Raw genomic sequence first — 21,540 nt, forward strand, 5'->3', positions numbered from 1 at the left:
ATGTGGCTTTTTATATAAAATATGTATCTATAATTAGATTATTTTAATTTCAATTTTAAATGAATGATTAATTTATTACAAATAATCAGTATATAAACAATACTCTTAAATTTTTATAAATGTAAAGTTCTGGAAAAGCTCCATTTTGATATTGCGTGGCATGATGATGTTTGAGAAGAAGAAGCTAACACATGGCCCTCACTTCCTCTCAACAGCTTTCTCCATTGACATCAAGATTCCATCACATTTTGATTAATTACATTAATTTTCTTTTTTAAAACAGCAAAACAAAACTTCAATGGAAGACTTTCTTTTTATAGGCTATGAAGGTCTTTCTTTGTTATCATCTAACTCATGAATTGGTCACAATTTTCCTTATGGGCACCAACTTGATATAAAAAATAAACTAGCAGTGTTCATCAGAAAAAAAAGATTTAAATTTTTTAATTATGAGTTAATTCGTCCAGATTCAATGCATTTTGTAGATAATATTTATAAATTATATGAGATTTTGACCTTTAACTTTGCTTGTTAATAATTTATATTAATTTTATAGTTTACGAAAATTAATTTTTAAAATTCATGTTTATATTTTTTAATAATATTATATTTAAAATTTAAATCTAAAATTTTTATTTCATATTATAATATGTCTTATCATTATAACGTAACTTTTAACTTTCATAAACTTTTAACATATACCTCCATCTTTTGCTATTGGTTAATGCAAATATAAGGAATTGGTCATAATTTTTATGATATAAGTCGTGGGGGAAAAAAATGAATTAAGCAACTTTCTATCTGACGTGAAGAAGACACGTTTCAATTTTAAGTTTCTGTCATCATGCAACTGATAGCATGTTGGGCTTTTCTAAGTGTTTATATATGAGTTTTGCTCGTATAAATTATGCATGCATGAATCAGTTTAAGTTTAATTAATTATTCAATTTTATGTTTATAATGATTTATTATTACCGAAGTTGTAATTAGAAAATATTTGTTGTAAGAAAAAAAAAAGTTAAAACCAAACAAAGTTGTTCCAACATCAATTCTGCAAAAATCCTAAGTGGGTGGGTGACAGAACAGAAAGCAACCAGATGTTAAAAAATATAAACAGAAAAGGCGAAAATCTGAACCCCAGCCCACTTACCTCTTAAAAGAAGTGGAAAACTTGTGGCTGTAGATCAGTCGTATCTCCGATCATATCTAATTGGTGAAGCTGATGGAGGTCTCCATCATTGTCACACAAAAGTCGGAGTTTCTAAACATGAAACATGTTAAATAAGTCATTGTGTGTATCATAATTTTTAAGAAAGGTTAAAATGTAATTTTATCGTTATTTTAACATGTAATTTTATAGAATTTTAAGAGATTAAATGATAAAATTAATATTTTTGAGAGTCAATATTATTGCATATTTACTTCGTGTTCACTTTAAGAGTTAAGAGATTAAATGATAAATTTCTTTCTATCTTTTAAAGAGGAGATGGAATATACTTTAGCACGCCTGAATTCATGTTCTTTTGTATTGATAATAATATTAATATTAATCTAGTTAAGATTTCATATTAGCTTATTTATCGGAAGAAATATAGAAATACAGTGGAATTTCAATCCTACATTGCCAACACGTATGTGTGTGTGTGTGTACAAAAGTCAATGAAAGGCTACAAATGAAAACAAAGAAGTAATGGTATTATGGTATAAACAAAAGCCAAATCAACGAATGATGAGTACTAGTCTTTTTAGCAAAGGTCTTACGAAAGGGCAACTTAACGACCAAATTGCAGAGCCAAATACGATAATGGCAATTTTACGTTTTATTTGGTGTCTTCAACATTTGAAATAGCCCCTCAGAGCATCCAAAAGACACTGCCATGAATTTAAGTTTTGTCCAAAGATAAAAATAAGTTAAAATATGCCCATAAATCTTTATACTATTTGAAATTTTAGAATTTAGTGTTTATATTTTTATTTTAAAATTTAATTTTTTTATCTTTAAAATTTTAAAATTCAGATCGAACTGTTAATATTCTTTCTTCTAGCTAAATAGATTTTTTATTTAATAATTTTTAAAAAAATTATATACAAAGATTAATTATAAATTTTTATCGTAATTCTAATTTTGGATGTTGCTATTACTTGCAAACTTTAAGAGTTGGGCTTAGGATGACTTGGTTTTATATATTTGTATGACTTTATGAATTTAAGAAAATTTTCAAATTAATATGTTTTATTTGGATATTGTATTTTCCTTTTGCTTTAATTGTTCAATAATTTAAAAATAATCATTTATTTTGTTTTAGATGATTTTCTATTAAAAGAAATTACTTTTATTAGTAATATTATTCACATTACATAACAAATTATGTTTAATAATTTGTGATAAGTATAACACTATTTATCGTATAATTAAATTAATATATTATATCATTATATATTTTTATATTATCATTCCATTTAAATTTTATTTTATATATTTATTATACATAAATAATTATCATATTAAAATATTTTATAATCATAATTAATGTTCTAAAAAATTATTTCACTTTATTATTTAACATAATTTAATGTAAATATATAATGTTTATGAACACATTTCATTAAAAATATTATTATTTATATTAATTATTAATGTCTATTTTAACTGTTGTATTATAGATATGGGCTTGAATTTGATTTTTTAGATTTGAATCATATCAATCTCGTAATTAAACTTTTGAATTTGAGACTGTTTAGAGGCAATTATAGGGGCCTCCGCCTCTTTTAAAATAAAAATTTTCATTTAAATCTTTAAATTTTTTAAAATTTTAAATTAATATAAATAAAATTCTACTTTAACCTTTTAAAATTATAAAATTTGATTTAATTTTTTAAAATTATAAAAATATAAATTATAAAAATTAAAATTCATTCAAACCAAACAATTGTTCAGGGTTTTATAGTGGGACTGTTTTGCCGAATACCAATGTAGTCAGGAAAAAGAAAAGCGGTATTGGAAACATGTCAGATAAGGAATCCCATAATATTTGTTGATATATACAGTACAGATTTCAAAACGAAATAGCAAACGAAGGTGAATATATAATCTTCAATATCCACTTATATTGCAGTAACAAATTTACCATGAACTAAAATTTTTATATTTAGGAGGATTTGCAAATTACAAGAATCATAATTGTCATGATCACTCGAGTATACAAAAAATCAAGCTATATTTCTACGTAAACCTCAATTTCTGTTTAAACTCTTGGGTTCTTAATCTTAGAGACCCAAATCAAATGTTCTTATTATAAGATGCAAATCCATAATATCTCGTTTGATTAATAAATGGGAAAGGTTGAAAAAAAAATTAAGAATTTTTGTTTTATACAATTGAGAAGTTGAGGATTGGTTTTAAGATAGAAATGCCATACAAGTGGGTTTTTCTTTTTTTTTTTATTTACTTCAAATAATTATAGCAGGGAGGGCTTGTAATTTGTAAGGTTGCAGGTTTCGTGTAAAAACACACAGCCTACATTAGCATGCTAACTTTCTCCATCAGTTATTCTGTATTAAAATATTTTATACATCGGAGTAATTTTGTTATGCAGGTTTCAGATAATTATTAAATTTTTTGGACCCTTATTTTGTGTCGCTTATACATTTTGCCAACCTTGTAGGAACACACGCAGGTTTACTAGGAACATAAGCCGCTTGATTCATCTACTGAACGTACAATATTGTATAAATCAAAGGATGGAGTCCTTGTCAGGATATTTTATTTTCCAGGGCACGTAGAATTGTGGGAATTTGTCTGTTACAAAATCCAGGAGAAGCTATATAAACCACAGCGCATGTCGGGATTGCTATATCTCACATACATTCCTTCAACATTACATTTCTTCTACTTTTCTTGTGGACTCTACTTAATTACAATGGCTTCTGCAACTCCCTGCTTGGCGTTGCTCTTTGTTTTGGGAATCTGGGCTTTTCAGGTCTCGTCTCGTTCGATTCCTGAGGTATCCATGTCGGACAAGTTTGAACAATGGATGGCTAGTTATGGCCGAGTTTACCAGGATGCATTTGAGAAGGATAAACGGTTTCAAATATTCAAGGAAAATGTGGAGTACATCGAATCCCACAATGCTGGTCATACTGGCAAAAAGTACAAGCTTGGTGTTAATGAATTTACGGATTTGACCAACCAGGAGTTTAAATCAATGAGGAACGGTTATAAAATGCAACGTTCCACCATTGTTGCGTCTTCAAAAACATCTTCTTTTAGGTATGAAAATGTTACAGCAGTTCCACCTAGCATGGATTGGAGATCTAAAGGAGCTGTTACCAACATCAAGGACCAAGGCCAATGTGGTGAGTCAGACTGACAGAATTTGTATATAAAGAAATCAAACTAATCATGATTCCATATATAATGCTTAATATTTGCTTTGAATGATGTAGGGTGTTGCTGGGCATTCTCAGCTGTGGCAGCCATGGAAGGGATCACCAAACTCAAAACTGGTAACCTTGTCTCACTATCAGAGCAAGAGTTAGTTGATTGTGACATCAATGGGGAAGACGAAGGTTGCAGTGGGGGTCTCATGGATGATGCTTTTGAATTTATCATTACAAACAAAGGACTTACAACTGAATCCAATTACCCTTACCAAGGAGTTGATGGAACTTGCAACAAGAAGGCAGCTGCCAACCATGCCGCTCAGATCACCGGTTACGAAGACGTACCTTCAAATAGTGAGTCAGCACTGTTAAAAGCAGTGGCTAATCAACCGGTTTCGGTTGCCATTGATGCCGGTGGTGCTGACTTCCAGAACTACAAAAGCGGTGTTTTCACCGGTGAATGCGGCACCTCTCTCGACCATGGGGTTACAGCAGTTGGGTATGGAGAAGATGATGATGGGACCAAGTATTGGTTGGTGAAAAATTCATGGGGCACCAGCTGGGGAGAGGATGGATACATTAGAATGCAAAGAGATATTGATGCTGAGGAAGGACTCTGCGGCATTGCAATGGAAGCCTCTTACCCAACTGCTTGATGCAGCACAATGGCTGCCTTTTCATTATTGTCGGGAACAAATTAGCCATCATGTGCTTATTAGCTTATTTATATAATCTGAAACTACATAAAGAAAACAACTAAAATGGCTTTCCATGTATAGTTCCAATATTATTGTTCTGTACTTTGTTACTTAATCCCTTGAGATTAGACAAAAAAAAAAAAAAGGTTCGTTCTGTAATCCTGCTGTTCCCCCCTTCACATTCATTTACTATTATATATGTTAAATGAAGTTGGTGTTTTAGATGAGATTTAAACTCACTGTAAGTAGCACATTGTTTTAGATGAGATTTACCCTAGATCGAACAGTAATTTAAATTCGTAGATTGTTAAATTGGTATCGATATCAAGTCTTGCTATTGGTACTTATAAAAAAAAATATCGTTATCGTGATTCTATGTATTGATACCCATTTATCTTAACTTGATTTTTGTAAATTCAAAACTAAAAAGAATATTGGTACTTATCTTGGATATTGATACTTGGACTCATATTTTGCAATGTTGTAATTTAACCTCTCATTATGTTTAAATTGTTTTATTTACAATCATGAACCTAATTAAGTTGCGTTTTTGGTTGTAATCCATTGTGCATGAAATTGAATAATGAATTGATGATTTTAAAATGAATTAATTGGCATAAACTGAATTCAATTGTTTCGATGATTGATGTAGCATTTCATAGCTTGAGCCTGACAATCGGACTGGATAAGAGGTGTTACAGTAATAAGTTTTATTTGATTGACATTCTCTAATAAAAAAATATTTAGACTTTTTATTGATAATCCATGGAGATGAAAATAAATTTTTTAGGTACTGTAAATGCCCAAATTTGATCGGGACCAATAAGCCCAAATCAGACAAAAGCAAAAACAAGCAAAAAACTAAATTAAAATGTCCAATTAAAATTACAGCCCAAATTAACAAATCCCTAACCCAAAAATACATGGCCCAATGGCCCAAAACCTAGACCTAGGATCGGTCAAACAGAAGCCTAGGGTTTCTTCGCTCCCCCCCACGTTCAGCCTCCAAGCGCCATACGACCACCAGCGCCTCCGTACGATGCGAGCAAACTCCGTACCTGCAAACAAATGCAAAAACAACAGCAAAACAGAGACAAAAAAAAGGAGCAAATTTTTGTATTTTTTCTTTTTTTCTTTATTTTGCTTTCGGCTACAAAAGCCAAAGAAAAAAAATGTAATGTACACACAGAGATCAAGAACAAAAAATCAATACAAAGAAAAAAAAGAAAACAGATTCACAAAAAAACAGAGAAATCAAATACTCTCAAAGGTGCCTCTTTTATTTTTATTTTTTTTTCTTTTCTGTTTTGATTCGAAATGAAGTGCATTAACAGTAATAAAAACCTCACCTTCGGTTCATCCACCGACGCGATTGGGAACCTCTAGTAACCCAAATGTCACAAAACCCATTCGGGTTTCGACGAGGGTTAGGGGAGTGCGACGAATAGGAAGGTCGTTTTACTTGCGATTTGCCTTTTTCTTTTGCTCTTTTTTTTTTTGAAACAAAACCTTTTTTTGGAAGCTTTTAAAAAGGTATCTTTTTAAAAACTTTTATTGCTCTCCGGCACGGCGGAGCTACGGCAGAGCCACCGCGCGAGCTCGCTGGTGCCCAGGTCGGAGGAAAGGAGAACGAGAGAGGGCCTAAAAGGAGCTCTCAGTTTTTTTTGAAGAAAAGAAAGGGGAAAATGAAGTTTTTTGTAAAATTTGGCCTTTTATAACACTACTAAAACGGCGCCGTTTCATTTAGCTGCAAAACACCCCAAAACGGCGTCGTTTAGGCGCTAGACCCGTGCGACCTGACCCGCGAGCATCAGGATCTGCGTGTTTCTACTAATTTTGATAATTGCGCGCGTGGTCCTTCCGTATTTTATTATGTTTTAATTCAATTTGTTTTTATTCTTAATTTATGCCTTTGAATTTCATTTCAGTTTCAATGTGGTCCATTTGAAACAGCGCGTTTTGGGAGGGCGGGGTTATTCCCCACTTTAGTCCCTACTCATTATTCGCGTGTTTCGAATCGGTCCCTTGTTACATTTTTATACCCGAATTCCCCTTTAAATTTTATTTGGATTTTGATTTAGTCCCTTTTTATATACCAGTGTTTGCCTTTTTAGAATTTGGACCTTAAAATTTCATTTTATTTTTCAATCAAGCCATTGTTCGTGTAAATTTGAACTTTTTTATTTATTTAAAACCATTTTAGTTATTTTAAACTTTGTATTGAACTGTTTTATGTTACTAATTTTGAATAGTTTTATATTCATTTTGTTTTAAATATTTTTTATATACATATATATTTTAAAAATTGTTCTATTATTTGTTGTGAGTTTTATTATTTGTATATTATTATTTTAAACTTTTATGTATATATTAATATTATCTATTTTAAACGTTTTTATATATATTATTTATATATAATCCTTTTATATATACATTATTCTATTTCGATTTCCTTTTATATATTATATTTTAAACTATTTATATTTTATTTTAAATATATTTTTAAACTTTATTTATTTATTTTAAAATATTTTATTTATTATCCATTTTAAGATTCTTCTTTCATATTATTTATCTTATACTTATATATGTATATATATATATATATCTATCTTAAACTATATATATTCATTCTATTTACCACTTATTTCTTATATATATCTTATCATATATTTTATTATTCTTTCATATTAAATATATTATTTAAGTTATCATGTACATTGTCAATTTTAAATGAATTTGTGTTTAAAATATTTTGCATATAATTTGATTCAAGCTTTTATTCTATAATATCTATTTCAATAATTATATATATCCCTAGTTTTTATGCAATTTTGTCAACTTATATATTATGTGTTCATTAATTCATCATTATTTTGGAAAATGTTGTATACCACACTAACTTCTAAATTCCATTTTGTTTTGTACATGTTTTGTTGATTGATTTATATGGTGCCATACATTGTCTTTGCATATTATTTATTCATTGTTTTGTATTGTTATATTAATTATTCTCCGTACATTATTGAAATTAGGTTATATTTTTGGTTAGTTTTATTTAATTATTTATTTTGTTAGTTGGTTAAATAAGACACATTATCTTCATTCATCAAGTATTGTATCTTAGGTGTGTACATTATCCCATATCATTGTTTTCCACTTGGTTTACGAAATGTGGTTTTATGAGGTCCAAATCTTTAAGATTAATTTCGTTTTACCATATCATTGTTTTCCACTTGGTTTACGAAATGTGGTTTTATAAGGTCCAAATCTTTAAGATTAATTTCGTTTTATTTCAAGTCGAATTAATGCGTTTTAAACTAGTTTTATAATTATTCATTTAAAAATTCTTTAAAACGAAGGCAATGTTCGATGTTTGGCAATTCCGGAAATTGTGCCCTATCGTGCTGAGTTGCAATTTTCCGTTTGTTCAAAATAATTGAATATTCCTCTGGAATTTCACTCATGTCTTTAAAAATTCTTTAAGACGAAAGAAATATTTGATGTTTGGCAATTCAGGGAATCGTGCTTTATCGTGCTGGGTTACAATTTTCCGTTTGTCCAAAATAGTCGAATATCCCTTTAAAATTTTACTCATAATTTCTAATTCTAAAATAAGGCAATGCCCAATGTCTAGAAATTCAAGGAATCGTGCCCTACTGTGCTGGGTTTCGGTTTCTTCGTTGGACTAAATAATTGAGCATCCTTTTATGATTTCCAACATATAAACTTTTAGAAGTCGAAATTCATCGTGTTTTCGAGGGTATAAAGGATCGTGTCCTATCGTGCTGGATGTGATGTTGTATTCCTCTGAAACAAGAGAATTTTGACGACCAACTTGGGCTGTTCAAATGTTTATAAAAGGAACCACATTTCAAAAAACATTTTTAAATCTTAGACATAAGGATAGTATTTAATCGATCTGGTACCAATTTTGGGCGTAGTGAGGGTGCTAATCCTTCCTCATACGTAATAGACTCCTGAACCCATTTTCTCATATTTACATAGGCCGAAATTGATTTAAATGGAATAAAATGCTTTATTAGGTGATTCAATCACACCTAAACAAAAAAAATTGGTGGAAAGTCGATCCCCATTTTTTTAAAATTAAAAATGGTTTCGACAGGTACAAAAGTACATGTATACAAAAAAGATATTAGTCAAAATTAAATATAGGTGGAATGGTAAAGGTTTTGTTTATAAATTTTCACCAATACGAGTCTTTAAAGCCTTGGGTATTATAAATAGTGATTTTTAGTTGATATGTCTAAAATTTTATATAAAAATATGAAAAAGACAACAAGATCATTAGAATATTACTAATTAAAAAATAATTTTAAGTTTTTCTTAATAAAATTGGTATTTGTTTAACTCATGACACATACTCAATCACAAGCATTGTAATAATAAATATATTTTTGACACAATACTTACTTTTATCTATAATCTTCAAACCCTTAAACCGGAGGAAAAGAATGCACTTAAGTGTGCTTAAACTCACGAAATTTTTATTGTTCCAATAGCAACGATAACAACTGAATATAATAATAATAACGAGACATTGTATTAGTATAGATAGTTAATGATAATAATTATTTTATATTAGATAATTAGAAAATTAATTTGATGGTGTAATTCCACAAAATGCTTTTCGTCAAGTGAAAAAGGTTAAAACTATTGTCTTAGGATAATCCGAGGGAGGGCTAGTAATTTGTAAGGTTGCAGATTTGATGTAAAAACACCTCGCTTGCCTTAGCAAAACGCTAGCTTTCTCCATCAGTATTAATAAATTTTAAACATTAACTAGACGAAACGGAGTAAGTTTCTTATGCAGGTTTCAGATATTTATTAATTGTTTTGGAGCTTTATTTTGTCATATTTTAACTATCTATTAGAACGCCATTACTTGTCGCTTTTGCCAAACTTGTGGGAACACATGCAGGACTACTAGGAAGTAGGAACATAAGCTGCTTGATTCATCTACAGTCAGTTATTTCCAATAATTATAGAATAGAAATCTTCTAAAAGAATAAAATATATAAATCAAAGGATGGAGTCCTTGTCAGGATAATTTCCGGAGCACGTAGAATTGTGGGAATTCGTCCATTTGAAATCTAGGAGAAGCTATATAAACCACAACCCATCTTTGGGATTCATATATCTCACATTCCTTCACTATAAGCTTTCTTGAAATTTGCTTGTGGACTCTTGTTTCTAGCAATGGCTTCTGGAAGACATTACTTGGCCTTACTCTTTATTTTGGGAATTTGGGTTTCTCAGGCCTCGTCTCGTTCGATTCCTGAGGTATCCATGTCTGACAGGTTTGAACATGGATGGCTAGCTATGGCCGAGTTTACCAAGATCCATCCGAGAAGGATAAACGATTCCAGATATTCAAAGAAAATGTAGAGTACATCGAATCCCACAATGCTGGTCATACTGGCAAAAAGTACAAGCTTGGTGTTAATGAATTTACAGATTTGACCAACGAGGAATTTAAGTCAATGAGGAATGGTTATAAAATGCAACGTTCCACCCATGTTGCGTCTTCAAAGACATCTTCTTTTAGGTATGAAAATGTTCCTGCCGTTCCATCTAGCATGGATTGGATATCTAAAGGAGCTGTTACCAACATCAAGGACCAAGGCCAATGTGGTAAGTCAGAACGACAGAATTCATATATAAAGAATCAATCTAATCCTGATTCCATATATAATTTTTAATATTTGCTTTAAATGATGTAGGGTGTTGTTTGGCATTCTCAGCTGTTGCAGCCATGGAAAGGATCACCAAACTTAAAACCGGTAACCTTGTCTCACTATCAGAGCAAGAGTTAGTTGATTGTGATATCAATGGGGAAGACGAAGGTTGCAGTGGGGGTCTCATGGATGATGCTTTTGAATTTATCATTACAAACAAAGGACTTACAACTGAATCAATTTACCCCTACCAAGGAGTTGATGGAACATGCAACAAGAAGGCAGCTGCCAACCATGCCGCTCAAATCAATGGTTATGAAGACGTACCTTCAAATAGTGAGTCAGCGTTGCTGAAAGCAGTGGCTAATCAACCAGTTTCGGTTGCCATTGATGCTGGTGGTGCTGATTTCCAGCACTACAAAAGCGGTGTTTTCACCGGCGAATGCGGCACCTCCCTAGACCATGGGGTTACAGCAGTCGGGTATGGAGAAGATGATGATGGGACCAAATATTGGTTGGTGAAAAATTCATGGGGCACCAGTTGGGGTGAGGATGGATACATTAGAATGCAAAGAGATATTGATGCTGAGGAAGGACTCTGCGGCATTGCAATGGAAGCCTCTTACCCAACTGCTTGATGCAGCACAGTGGCAGCCCTTTCAGTATTACTGGGGACGAATTAGCCATCATGTGCTTAATTATTAGCTTTTTCATATATATAACTATAAGAAAAACAACTAAAAAGGCTTTCTATGTATAAGTTTCAAATTATTGTTCTGTTCGATCTTGTTACTAATGCCTTGATATTAGAAAAAGAAAGCTTTACTCCATACTTTTATTGTTCCTTCAACATCTTTTTACAATTATATACTTTCATTGAAGTTGACTCCTTATATGAGGTTTAAACTCAATTTAACTGGCACATCCGAATTAAGTCTAATCGCTTTGGCATCATAGATGACATTTAAGTTGAATATAGTAGGCAGAATTGATGTAAGTGTACGAAGATTTCAATGATATCAAGGGAGTAGATATCATTTAATGCCTTTGTCTATCAAATCACCATGAAAAAACGGTTCTGCATTAAATAGGAAATCACAGAACATATCAGACATATATGTGTGTATATGAACAAGAAATGTATACATAACCAAAATAATATTACAGAACGAGGTTGCTTCGAGTTGTATTATTTTGGTCACTGAATATGCTGTTAACTTATAATAATGTATCAGGATGAACCAGAAACCAATTGGGGGTTAGTTTAAGCAATGAAGCCATAAGGAAAGAAAGAAAAAAGGCCAATGAGATTGTGAAAGAATAACAGGTAGCCGACAAGCAATAATTTCAGGTCTCGAGTTGCGGTTTCTAGTCCTAGAATTCTCATCCACCCACGAAAGCACAAAGGATATGAGCTACCAACTACAAGGGAAAGCATAATATAGTTTTTTCTTTTACTCAAAGGTTAACCTGAACCTGTAATTATCTCCCTGAACCGGTAAGAACATCGAACAATCCACAGCAACTTAAGAACGAGGTTGTTTGCACTGTCGGTGGAGTTGAAGCAACAAGGGGCTGTGAACCAATTCAGGAAATAAACAAGAAATCACTTTTCAGTCAAATAAGTGAACATTCGAATCCACAACTATAGAAAAGAAAAAGGGCAAGATATACCTGCTTTTTAGAATGATCACGGGGCTCGGAATCTTGGGTTTTTTCCGTAACGTTACTAGCTTCAGCAGGTGGAGAGCTCGAGTATGAGAAAACTTGTCCTTCATTTCCTTCCAATTCAACCCTTGAAATCCCATCTGATGAGAGCAATAACTTCACTTCACTTTCATTCAACCCGGATTTGTCCGTGGAAATTTCAGTACCATGAGTTTCATCTCCAGCAACTTTCAGAGCTTCTGCAGACATGACGGTACCAAAAACATAGGCTTCTTCCCTTGACTTCTTCTTAGAGGCTCGAGATTCGTCATCTGAACTACTGGTGCAGCTAGAAATCTTATCATGCTCAACATGCTGAATAGCAACATGCGTGTTCTCGACATCATCCAATCCACATTTCTCTCTGCTTTCTGCATCTCTAGTGACTTTATCCACATACTTCTCCATGGTTACATGCGATTCAACAGGCGATGGCGCTCTTTCCCTTTCTTCTTCACGGTGATTGAACCGATGGTGGTGACCATGGTCATCCTGAGATGCAGGGGAACCAACATCACCACCATAAGTGTCCCCTTCATCTTGGCTTTTGCTGTCATCATTTCCTAGCACCATTTGATACAATCACCACGCAAACAAGAAACTTATCAAACCAAAACAAACACTACAAAAAACTGAGTGCCCAGAATTTTGATGAAAATATAGCAACAATCACCAGTAAAACAAAACACAAAGTAAACAGTTAATCAGGGCATGAACTTATTATGAACATGATACTAGCCATCAAACATTCAAAGCAAGCATGCATGATTTAGTTAACTATAAATCTCCAGCATAGTAGAATCCAAGAACTAAATGCCACTTATAAATTAAAAACAACAGTACCCATCTTCCCAAATCAAGCAAAAAACAAAAACCCAAAACAAAACTCCCAATTAAAAAATCCATGTACCATGTGGATTGTTATTAGTTGATGAATTTTCATTTTTGGCTGCTTGTTCCTTATTTTTCTTAGCAGTTTTTCTCTTCTTAGAACCTGATGGCATAATTGCTTCCCTCCTCCCTTTCTGGGTACTTAAAAACCTTTTCCAGTTCCCCCTCAAAGATCGTTTAGGCTGCTAACTACTTGCCTGCTGTAATTGTTGCTCACTTTCTGTGAAAATTTAGCTGTACGAAAGAGCAAGTAATGTTTAGTAGCTGTACGTTGAGAAATTATACTAGAAATTAGTGGCGATTAGCAAAAGCCAAAGCGTCAGTCACTGTTACTTGCTGGAATCGAGAAACTGGTTTGCCTATACGCTTGGATACTCTCTTCGAGAGAAGTTTGGATTATTTAGGAATTATGAAAGATTTTTTGCATTGATGGCCCCTGGGGCCATTTGGAAGGTGTATTTAAATGATGAAATTTGGAATGAGTGGTGTGGTTGATGTGAATTTTAATGTTAGTAAAATTAAAATTTTTGGAGATTTTCATTGGTTGGATAAGATGAGTTAGGTGTAATGGTGAAATTCGACTTATTGCTTCAAATTTAAGATATCCTATCAACAATCAATTGAGCATAATGGTGAAATTAAAAATTATAAAAATACTATGAATATGGTTTGATTTTATCAAAGTTCAATTCAAGTTGATATGTTTTCTAATTATGCAATATATTGCTTTATTTTTTATACATTATATAGTTTACATCACATAAAAATTAAATATATACGTGTATTATCAAAGTATTATATTTAAAGTTTTAATAAAAATTAAAAATTAAAAATATATTAAAATAAAATGTATAAAGTAAAACTTAGCACTTAATATTTATCTATTTTGTTACTTTTTTAATTTGTTGAAATTTTTAATGTTTTTTACTAAGTATACGTGAATGGTCATGCATGTCATCACGCTGGTCTCGCTTCTAAAAAAATAATATCAAATGACAAAAAAAATAAGTGAAGTACTAATTCATATTTATGCAAATTAAAAATAGTATAAACCTTCGCAACTTAGTCCATATTTTGAATTGTACTTGAACAAATATAAAAATGTATAATGATATATGGTCCAACACAAGCACCGTGAGATCCGATCCATGTTCGGCCCGCTCCATATGTAGATAGGATTTAAAATTAAAGGTGGGGCTCACGTGACCATTGACAAAAAATAAATTTTAATTTGATGAGATCAAAGAGGTGAGTATGAATCCAATATAATATGTATGATTTGAAAATTAAAAAGAAAACTAGTTTGACGTCAAATATATTTTTCAGTTTAATATTTATTTTTAATTAAATTTAATTATTAATTTTTCAAAATAGTCAAATCATTTGTTCTTAATACAAATAATGATAAAAACATTAAGAGTCAAATAAATTTTTTAAATGAAAATGACGGCTAAAGCATTAATTCGTGGGGTGATTGCTCATGTAGACTTAATGTTAATATAAAGTGACTTAAATTAAATATTTAACTTTTGAAAAAGGTCAAAATTACAATTATTCCATTTAAATAAAAGCTAAAAAAACTAAATTAAACAATTGACAATTTATAATGCACTATAATCATAATTATACCATTGTGGCAATGCATCCATTTTTTGGGTGCATCCGAGAAGGAACTAGCTAAAGAAATTTATAAAACTATCTTATGAAACTTTAACCTTCAACAAGTAGTTTTTCATGATGTCTGAAGAAAAGAGGTAAAAAGGTAAATTCAAAAACCAATCCTTTTGGCTCTAAGAAATTGATTTCATTTGGAGTTATTTTGAGAAATTGGAGTTACAGTTTTGAAGATCTTCTTCTTCATCTGCATTGTGTGTGTGTTCACTTGACATCTTCTACAAATAGTCAAGCAACGTAATATGCATCACAGTATGAAGTTAATTTCTGCCTTGTGTTGAAGATGTCAAGTGAAGTGTCACCAAGGAAGCATAAGCCCCATCGGTTATATTCATCAACGCATCGTTTCTACCGAAGATGTCAAGTGAAGTGCCACCAAGGAAGCATAAGCCCCATCAGTAGTATTCATCAATGTATCGTGTCTACCTTTCTCAACAATGACTCCGTTTTTCACCACCGCGATAATATCAGCACCCTTTATCGTGCTAAGGCGATGAGCAACAACAACAGTCGTTCTGTTCACCATAACCGCGTCCAATGCCTCCTGCACCACACGCTCCGATTCTGCGTCTAAAGCACTTGTTGCCTCATCAAGCAAAAGGATCTTGGGGTCCTTCAAAATTGCTCTAGCAATGGCTATACGCTGTTTTTGCCCGCCGGACAACTGAATCCCCCGTTCTCCGACCGAAGTGTCGTAACCGTGCGGCAACGAACTGATAAACACATGTGCATTCGCTGCTTTCGTAGCTGCCATGATCTCTTCTTCGGTTGCATTTCCTTGTTTGCCATAGGCTATGTTGGTACGTATGGTCTCATTGAAAAGTATCGGCTCTTGGCTAACCAATCCCATTTGTTGCCTAAGCCAACTTATTCTTATCTTCCTAATATCAATGCCATCCAACATTACACAACCAGAGTCTGGATCGTAAAACCTTTCAATGAGGCTAATCACGGTTGATTTCCCACTCCCGCTCTCACCAACAAGTGCAACAGTCTGCATACAAAAAAAAAAAAAAAAAAGAGTAAGCAAAATGAGATAGAATTTGGATTCTAAATGGTATTCAATTCTGCAATAAATTTACCTTTCCAGAAGGTATGCTGAGACACAAATCTTTGAATATTTGAATGTCTGGTCGTGTTGGGTACTTGAAACTAACATGTTCCAACTCAATATTGCCTGTAACGGTAGGTATTGTGGAACCATCTTCACTGCTTGAATCAATGGGGGGTTTTCTATCAAGAATCTCAAATATTGAAGCTGCTGAATCTTTAGCTTTATTGGTATCAGGAGCTAAAGCACTTGTTTGTGAAACACCAATGGCTGACACCGTTAATGCAAAGAAAACCTTGAATACTTCTTCAAATGTTGCTTTCCCATGCTTCACTAGTACAGCTCCAAGGTAAAAACAAAAGGCATTTGTGCAGTATAGAGCAAAGAAAGAGAAACCAAACCCGGAACCGCTTACGAGTCCGAGACGGACTCCTTGCTTCATTGGGGCTTGGCATTTCTCTTGGTATAAACCCATCACCCTCTTTTCTGAACAAAATGAAGCAACAGTTCTTATACCTCCTACTGCATCATTAGCTACTTGGCTTGCTTCTTCGTACATCAACTGCATTTTACATTCATTTACATGTTACATATATGCATATAAATACACGCTTTTTTCGTATAGCCGAAACAATTGTCATCGAGTATCAGTATCACTGACCTTTGCATCCGCACTGAATCCCTTGAGAAATTTGGTCTGCAGGTATCCTTGAATTAATGTAAATGGCATGACAGCTAGGATTGCTATAGCTAATATCCAGTTAGCAGTAAATGCTATGACTAATCCTGCTACGATAGTAGCTATGTTTTGTACAATCAGGGCCAAGCTATCACCGACAAGGTTTCTTACAGTCGATGCATCGGTGGACAGTCTCGCACCGATGGCGCCACTGTGAAGTTTCACAAGAGATATTTGTTAAAAGCTGCAAGAAATTTCACATAAGGAAAAAAAAAGTTTGGTTAAAGTATACCTCGAATTCTCAGGATCGTCGAACCAACTGATGTTTTGGTGGACTACTTTCTCGAACGTCAAGGAACGGATTCTTTGGATCAATTTCCCGCCTGCAACTCCGTAAAAGAAATTCTGCATCGGTCCGACCAATAGAATAACCACACCCATTCCAACATAACTAACTGCCCACACCTTGGAATCCTTTAACAGCTTACTTGGTGGTTCATAGAATGTTTTAATGGCTGATGAGAAAAGGAGACCAAATATTGGGAAAACCAGTCCATGTACAGCTGCAGCAATGGACCCAATCAATAGGACAGGTACCTCAGGCTTGTTAAGATTCGCCAGCCGTCTAATTGAAACACTTTTGCGTCTTTCGATTTTAGTTTCTTCTGCTACGTTGCTCTCTACGCCTGTTTCTTCTGTCTCGGCAAAGTTAGCAAGACCGGGAACACCGAAATTATATGTGAAGGATTGTCGGCTTGATGATGCACTTCTGCTTATGGACCTTATCAAAGATGCACTCAGTCTCTGGCTTCCGGACCGACTAATGTCCTTCTCTATATCTGTGGTTACATCAGATTGTTCGGCTTCCTTCCCGAGAGCATCACCGCCTTCTTTAGTTCCCTCTTGCAAACGAACTAACTGGGAATAAGCCCCTTCTGGATCTCTGATCAACTCCTCATGAGTTCCTAGATTTTTATTCTCTTAATGTTACAAAAACTGGTGAAATAGTTTAGAAACATAGGCTAACAAAACTGGTTTAGAGATGGTACCTTTCTCCACAAGTTTCCCTAAATGCACCACCGCTATCATGTCGGCGTTCCTGATAGTCGTCAATCGATGTGCCACCACCACAGTTGTTCTATTAGTCATCACTCTCACTAGTGCATCTTGAACAATCCGTTCCGACTCTGCATCCAGCGCACTCGTAGCCTCATCGAGGAGGAGGATTTTTGGATCCTTTAAAATGGCTCTTGCTATAGCTATTCGTTGCTTTTGCCCGCCTGAAAGTTGAGTTCCATGTTCCCCCACCATGGTGTCAAGCCCCTGTTAGCCATACAGCAATCCTTAGCTTAGTCACTCGAAAATTTTCGATCTGAAAACAAAATCATGTTATGTTACCTTGGGCAACTTGTCAATGAATTTAGCAGCATTAGCCATCTCAATTGCTGCTCTAATCTCTTCATTAGTGGCATTGTCCTTTCCATATGCAATGTTTTCCCTGATAGTTGTTGCAAACAATATAGGTTCTTGGCTGACAAGCCCGATTTTCCTCCGTATCCATTGAAGCTGCAACTCTCTCAAATCAACGCCATCGATAAGAACTTGGCCAGAATCAGGGTCATAGAATCTCTCCAAAAGGCTAATCACCGTTGATTTCCCACTCCCACTTTGTCCAACCAAGGCCACAGTTGTACCACTCGGAACGTGCAACGAAAAACCAGCAAATATCTGCACATCTGGTCTTGCAGGGTACCTGAAATAGACATCCTTAAGTTCGATTTCACCCTGGATATCGTCCAGCATTACTCCACTCGTGTCGTACGGATCAATCGTCGGTTTTCTTTTAATAGTCTCGAACATCTTATACGCTGCAGCTTGCCCCGATGCAAACGCATTTACACTCGGAGTTGTCTGTCCCAACGACCTGAACCCAACAGTACAATAAACCATGTAAGAGATCAAACAAGAAAAACTTGGCAAACATACATCTAAATTTAACTTGGCAAACATACATATAAATTTACTTACATTCCTCCTGTCATAATTGCTAATATAACATTAATGACTTGTCCGCCATTATATCCATGGTGTGCTATCAATTTAGCGCCAAACCATACAGCTAATCCATAAGTAGAAAACACAACAAGCAACATTACACCAAGTCCTAGGCCTGAAACCAGCCCTTGGTGAACGGTGGCACTATAGGCGATCTGTAGCTTATCATTATATTTTTCGATCGCGAATTTCTCGCCGGTAAATGACGCGACCTGAAAATTATAAAAATTTTATCAACGAAATCAATTGAGTTCGCCATGAATGAAACCTGAATTCAAGTTAAAGATCACTTACAGTTCTAATGGCCCCAACGGTTTGTTCCACTACGTTTCCAGCTTCAGCATAAGCAACCTGTCCTCTGCTCGACATTTTAGCCATTATCATGGCCATGGTTCCACCAGCAAGGACAACAAGTGGGATGCAGGCTGATAGAACTAGTGCTAGTTGCCATCCTTTTACATAAGCTATTATAAATCCACCAATGAAAGCTGATACTAGTTGTATAAACTTCCCAACCTGCACTACTCACAAAAACAATATATCAAATTATATATACACATATATGAAATGGTTTGTATGTATATATAAAATATTGACCTTCTCGCCCATTGCCTCTTGAATGAGGATAGTGTCACCCGACATCCTCCCAATGACTTCACCGGTCGATGTTTCGGTGTCAAAGAAACCAATGTCTTGTCTGAGTATGGTTTTTAAATACAAGCCACGAATGCGGGCGGCCTGTCTTTCCCCGGTCACCATCCAACATGTTACCTCTGAAAAACTCACATTGTTCCAAATCCAAAAAGTTAAACGTATGACCTAATTATTTCTTTAAATGAATAAAAATAATATATATTTTTAAAAAAACTGTGCATGATTATTAATTTATTTCACTTTATATTTTTGTTTTTAAAACTTGAAATAGAACAATAGGTATAATTCAACACTCACGTAGAAATGAAGTAATGCAGGCATAAACACCCAAGTAGACAAACTTGACTGCAATCTGGAAAATCAAACAAAGAAATTCATTAGTAACTACAACTATTTCACAATAGGATATATAGATAATCTCCAAATCTATGCTCATTATCCATATATATAAAGTAAAGTGACTAAACTCTTAACTTTAACCAATATCTGCCAACATAATTATTCCTAAGATCCACACTCTGTCGGCCATAATACCCTAAACTTTGATAATTCATATGTTCTAATGAATAACAGAATTCGAAGCAGAAATTGAATAAGAAGTCAAATACAATCTATTGAAAAGACCCTCAATGGTTTTGAATCTTTAAAACTAAGAAACAATGAATCAAACAATAATTAGATGGACTTTCAATTCCTTCTTTCTTTTTCTGATTCTATATATATGAACATTGCTTAAAAGCAAAACCTTGACGAAAATAACTCCAAAAAGAAAGAAAGTAATGTTTTTAACCTTTGAGACTGCTTTAACGACACCGGATTGATCTGCACCGGAGAAAGAATTGATCATTTGACCGAAAATGAGCGTCATGAAGGGTTGAGTTAAGCCATTAGCAATAGCCGCGATGGTTCCTACTGTTACCAAGAACATATCCAATCTATCTGCAAATGAAAAAAGCTTGTAAAATGGCACTTTTTGATCATCAGCAGATGTCTTCTTCTTCTTGTTACTGCCATTGTTCTTGTTTTTATCTTCTTCTTTATCAGCTGCTTCACCGCTCTTCATTGATGATCCATCACCAGTATCAACCTCCATTTTTTGCTTCTTCAATGATCCTCTCGTACGTATATATATACCAGTTTCCTTTAGATCAAAAATAAAAGAAAAGAAGGGAAATCAACCCAAATATTTTCTTGGGTTAATTATTAGCTTGTAAATTGCTAGAACAGTTAAAAGAAAATTCAAGAAAATAGCCCTTAAAGAAGATCACAAGCCAACTAGAAAGAGAGAAAGAGAGAGAGAGAGAGAGAAAGAGAGACGTAGCAATGTATGTAAACAAGTTGAATAAAAGCAGGAATTTATGGTGGGTACTACGTGAATAAATTTAATGATTCCTTTACAAACTCAATCAGTACTTTTTTTTCCTTTTTTAGGTTAATGGAGAAGTGTGTTTAAATTATATGTATCATATCAATTAAATAGATATTTTTTAATTTAATATGTTAAATATATATATTCTTTTAAATTTTATTAATATTATATTTTTTAATATCTTATAATTTTATTTATGTATTTTAAATTTACATAATGATAAATTTAGTCATTAAATTTTTAAATATAGCATGTCATGTGTATCCATAATTATTAAATTATTTATTGATATTATATATAAAATAAAAAGTACAATATCATCCTTAATGTTTTAGTCAGTATTTTAATTAAAAATAATTTTTACTCTTTTAAAAATTAATTATTAAAGATAATAATTAAATTAACAATAAATATAAATATTAAGGTTAAATTTATCATTAATTTTTTTTAGTATTTTGATTTTGGTCTTTCTAGAAGTTTGGTCTTTGTTACATCCGATTCTCCTCCTATTTTTGTTAATTGTTAGAAACTTGTTGATGACTCTATTGTTCCATCGTGTGCTGACATATTAGCTCCACTTTGGAGCTTTTTTTTTTTACATTTAATTTGTGGTTTTATTCCATTGCTTTTGATTTATCATTTTAATTTCCATTTAAATAAATCGTTATTTTTCACTTATA

The 21,540-nt window shown here is 33.2% G+C and overlaps 3 protein-coding genes and 1 pseudogene across 4 annotated transcripts; 2 read left to right on the forward strand and 2 right to left on the reverse strand.

Moving 5' to 3' along the window:
- Positions 1 to 3,777: 3,777 nt before the first annotated feature.
- Positions 3,778 to 5,182, forward strand: LOC108488819 (senescence-specific cysteine protease SAG39-like). Its single transcript, XM_017793104.2, has 2 exons — positions 3,778 to 4,356; positions 4,447 to 5,182. Exons 1-2 carry the CDS (start codon positions 3,840 to 3,842, stop codon positions 5,037 to 5,039), a joined length of 1,110 nt encoding a protein of 369 aa, XP_017648593.2. The 5' UTR covers positions 3,778 to 3,839; the 3' UTR covers positions 5,040 to 5,182.
- A 5,119-nt stretch (positions 5,183 to 10,301) lies between these two features.
- LOC108488055 (senescence-specific cysteine protease SAG39-like) lies at positions 10,302 to 11,418 on the forward strand (annotated as a pseudogene).
- Positions 11,419 to 11,826: 408 nt separating this feature from the next.
- Positions 11,827 to 13,896, reverse strand: LOC108488769 (uncharacterized). Of its 2 annotated transcripts, XM_017793056.2 has the most exons (4): positions 13,712 to 13,896; positions 13,398 to 13,612; positions 12,455 to 13,050; positions 11,827 to 12,355 (listed from the first exon to the last, which is right to left on the reverse strand). In XM_017793056.2, exons 2-4 carry the CDS (start codon positions 13,489 to 13,491, stop codon positions 12,263 to 12,265), a joined length of 783 nt encoding a protein of 260 aa, XP_017648545.1. In that variant the 5' UTR covers positions 13,492 to 13,612; positions 13,712 to 13,896; the 3' UTR covers positions 11,827 to 12,262. The 2 variants fall into 2 exon arrangements, with proteins under 2 accessions (XP_017648545.1, XP_017648544.1); XM_017793055.2 differs by having other exon boundaries at positions 13,398 to 13,891.
- Positions 13,897 to 14,963: 1,067 nt separating this feature from the next.
- Positions 14,964 to 20,932, reverse strand: LOC108486952 (ABC transporter B family member 9-like). The gene is made up of 11 exons (XM_017791121.2): positions 20,282 to 20,932; positions 19,789 to 19,843; positions 19,435 to 19,610; positions 19,132 to 19,353; positions 18,811 to 19,049; positions 18,181 to 18,706; positions 17,832 to 18,105; positions 17,075 to 17,747; positions 16,765 to 16,993; positions 16,135 to 16,665; positions 14,964 to 16,046 (listed from the first exon to the last, which is right to left on the reverse strand). The coding sequence occupies exons 1-11, from the start codon at positions 20,582 to 20,584 to the stop codon at positions 15,387 to 15,389; spliced, it is 3,888 nt and encodes a 1,295-aa protein (XP_017646610.1). The 5' UTR covers positions 20,585 to 20,932; the 3' UTR covers positions 14,964 to 15,386.
- Between the last annotated feature and the right edge of the window lie 608 nt (positions 20,933 to 21,540).

The sequence above is a fragment of the Gossypium arboreum genome, chromosome 10 (assembly GCF_025698485.1).
Source record: "Gossypium arboreum isolate Shixiya-1 chromosome 10, ASM2569848v2, whole genome shotgun sequence".
NCBI classification, from domain to species: Eukaryota; Viridiplantae; Streptophyta; class Magnoliopsida; order Malvales; family Malvaceae; genus Gossypium; species Gossypium arboreum.

Bases quoted from the DNA above. Each gene is read 5' to 3' on its own strand.
- LOC108488819 (XM_017793104.2), top strand. From the start codon at position 3,840: ATGTCGGGATTGCTATATCTCACATACATTCCTTCAACATTACATTTC. The intron at 4,357-4,446 runs GTGAGTCAGACT...TGAATGATGTAG, and splicing joins CAAGGACCAAGGCCAATGTG to GGTGTTGCTGGGCATTCTCA.
- LOC108488769 (XM_017793056.2), bottom strand. From the start codon at position 13,491: ATGCCATCAGGTTCTAAGAAGAGAAAAACTGCTAAGAAAAATAAGGAA. The intron at 13,051-13,397 runs GTACATGGATTT...AAATGGTGCTAG, and splicing joins AACTAATAACAATCCACATG to GAAATGATGACAGCAAAAGC. The intron at 12,356-12,454 runs GTATATCTTGCC...ATTGGTTCACAG, and splicing joins GTGATCATTCTAAAAAGCAG to CCCCTTGTTGCTTCAACTCC.
- LOC108486952 (XM_017791121.2), bottom strand. From the start codon at position 20,584: ATGGAGGTTGATACTGGTGATGGATCATCAATGAAGAGCGGTGAAGCA. The intron at 19,611-19,788 runs GTGAGTGTTGAA...TGAGTTTTTCAG, and splicing joins CTGCATTACTTCATTTCTAC to AGGTAACATGTTGGATGGTG. The intron at 17,748-17,831 runs GTACCATCTCTA...ATAAAAATCTAG, and splicing joins AGGGAAACTTGTGGAGAAAG to GAACTCATGAGGAGTTGATC.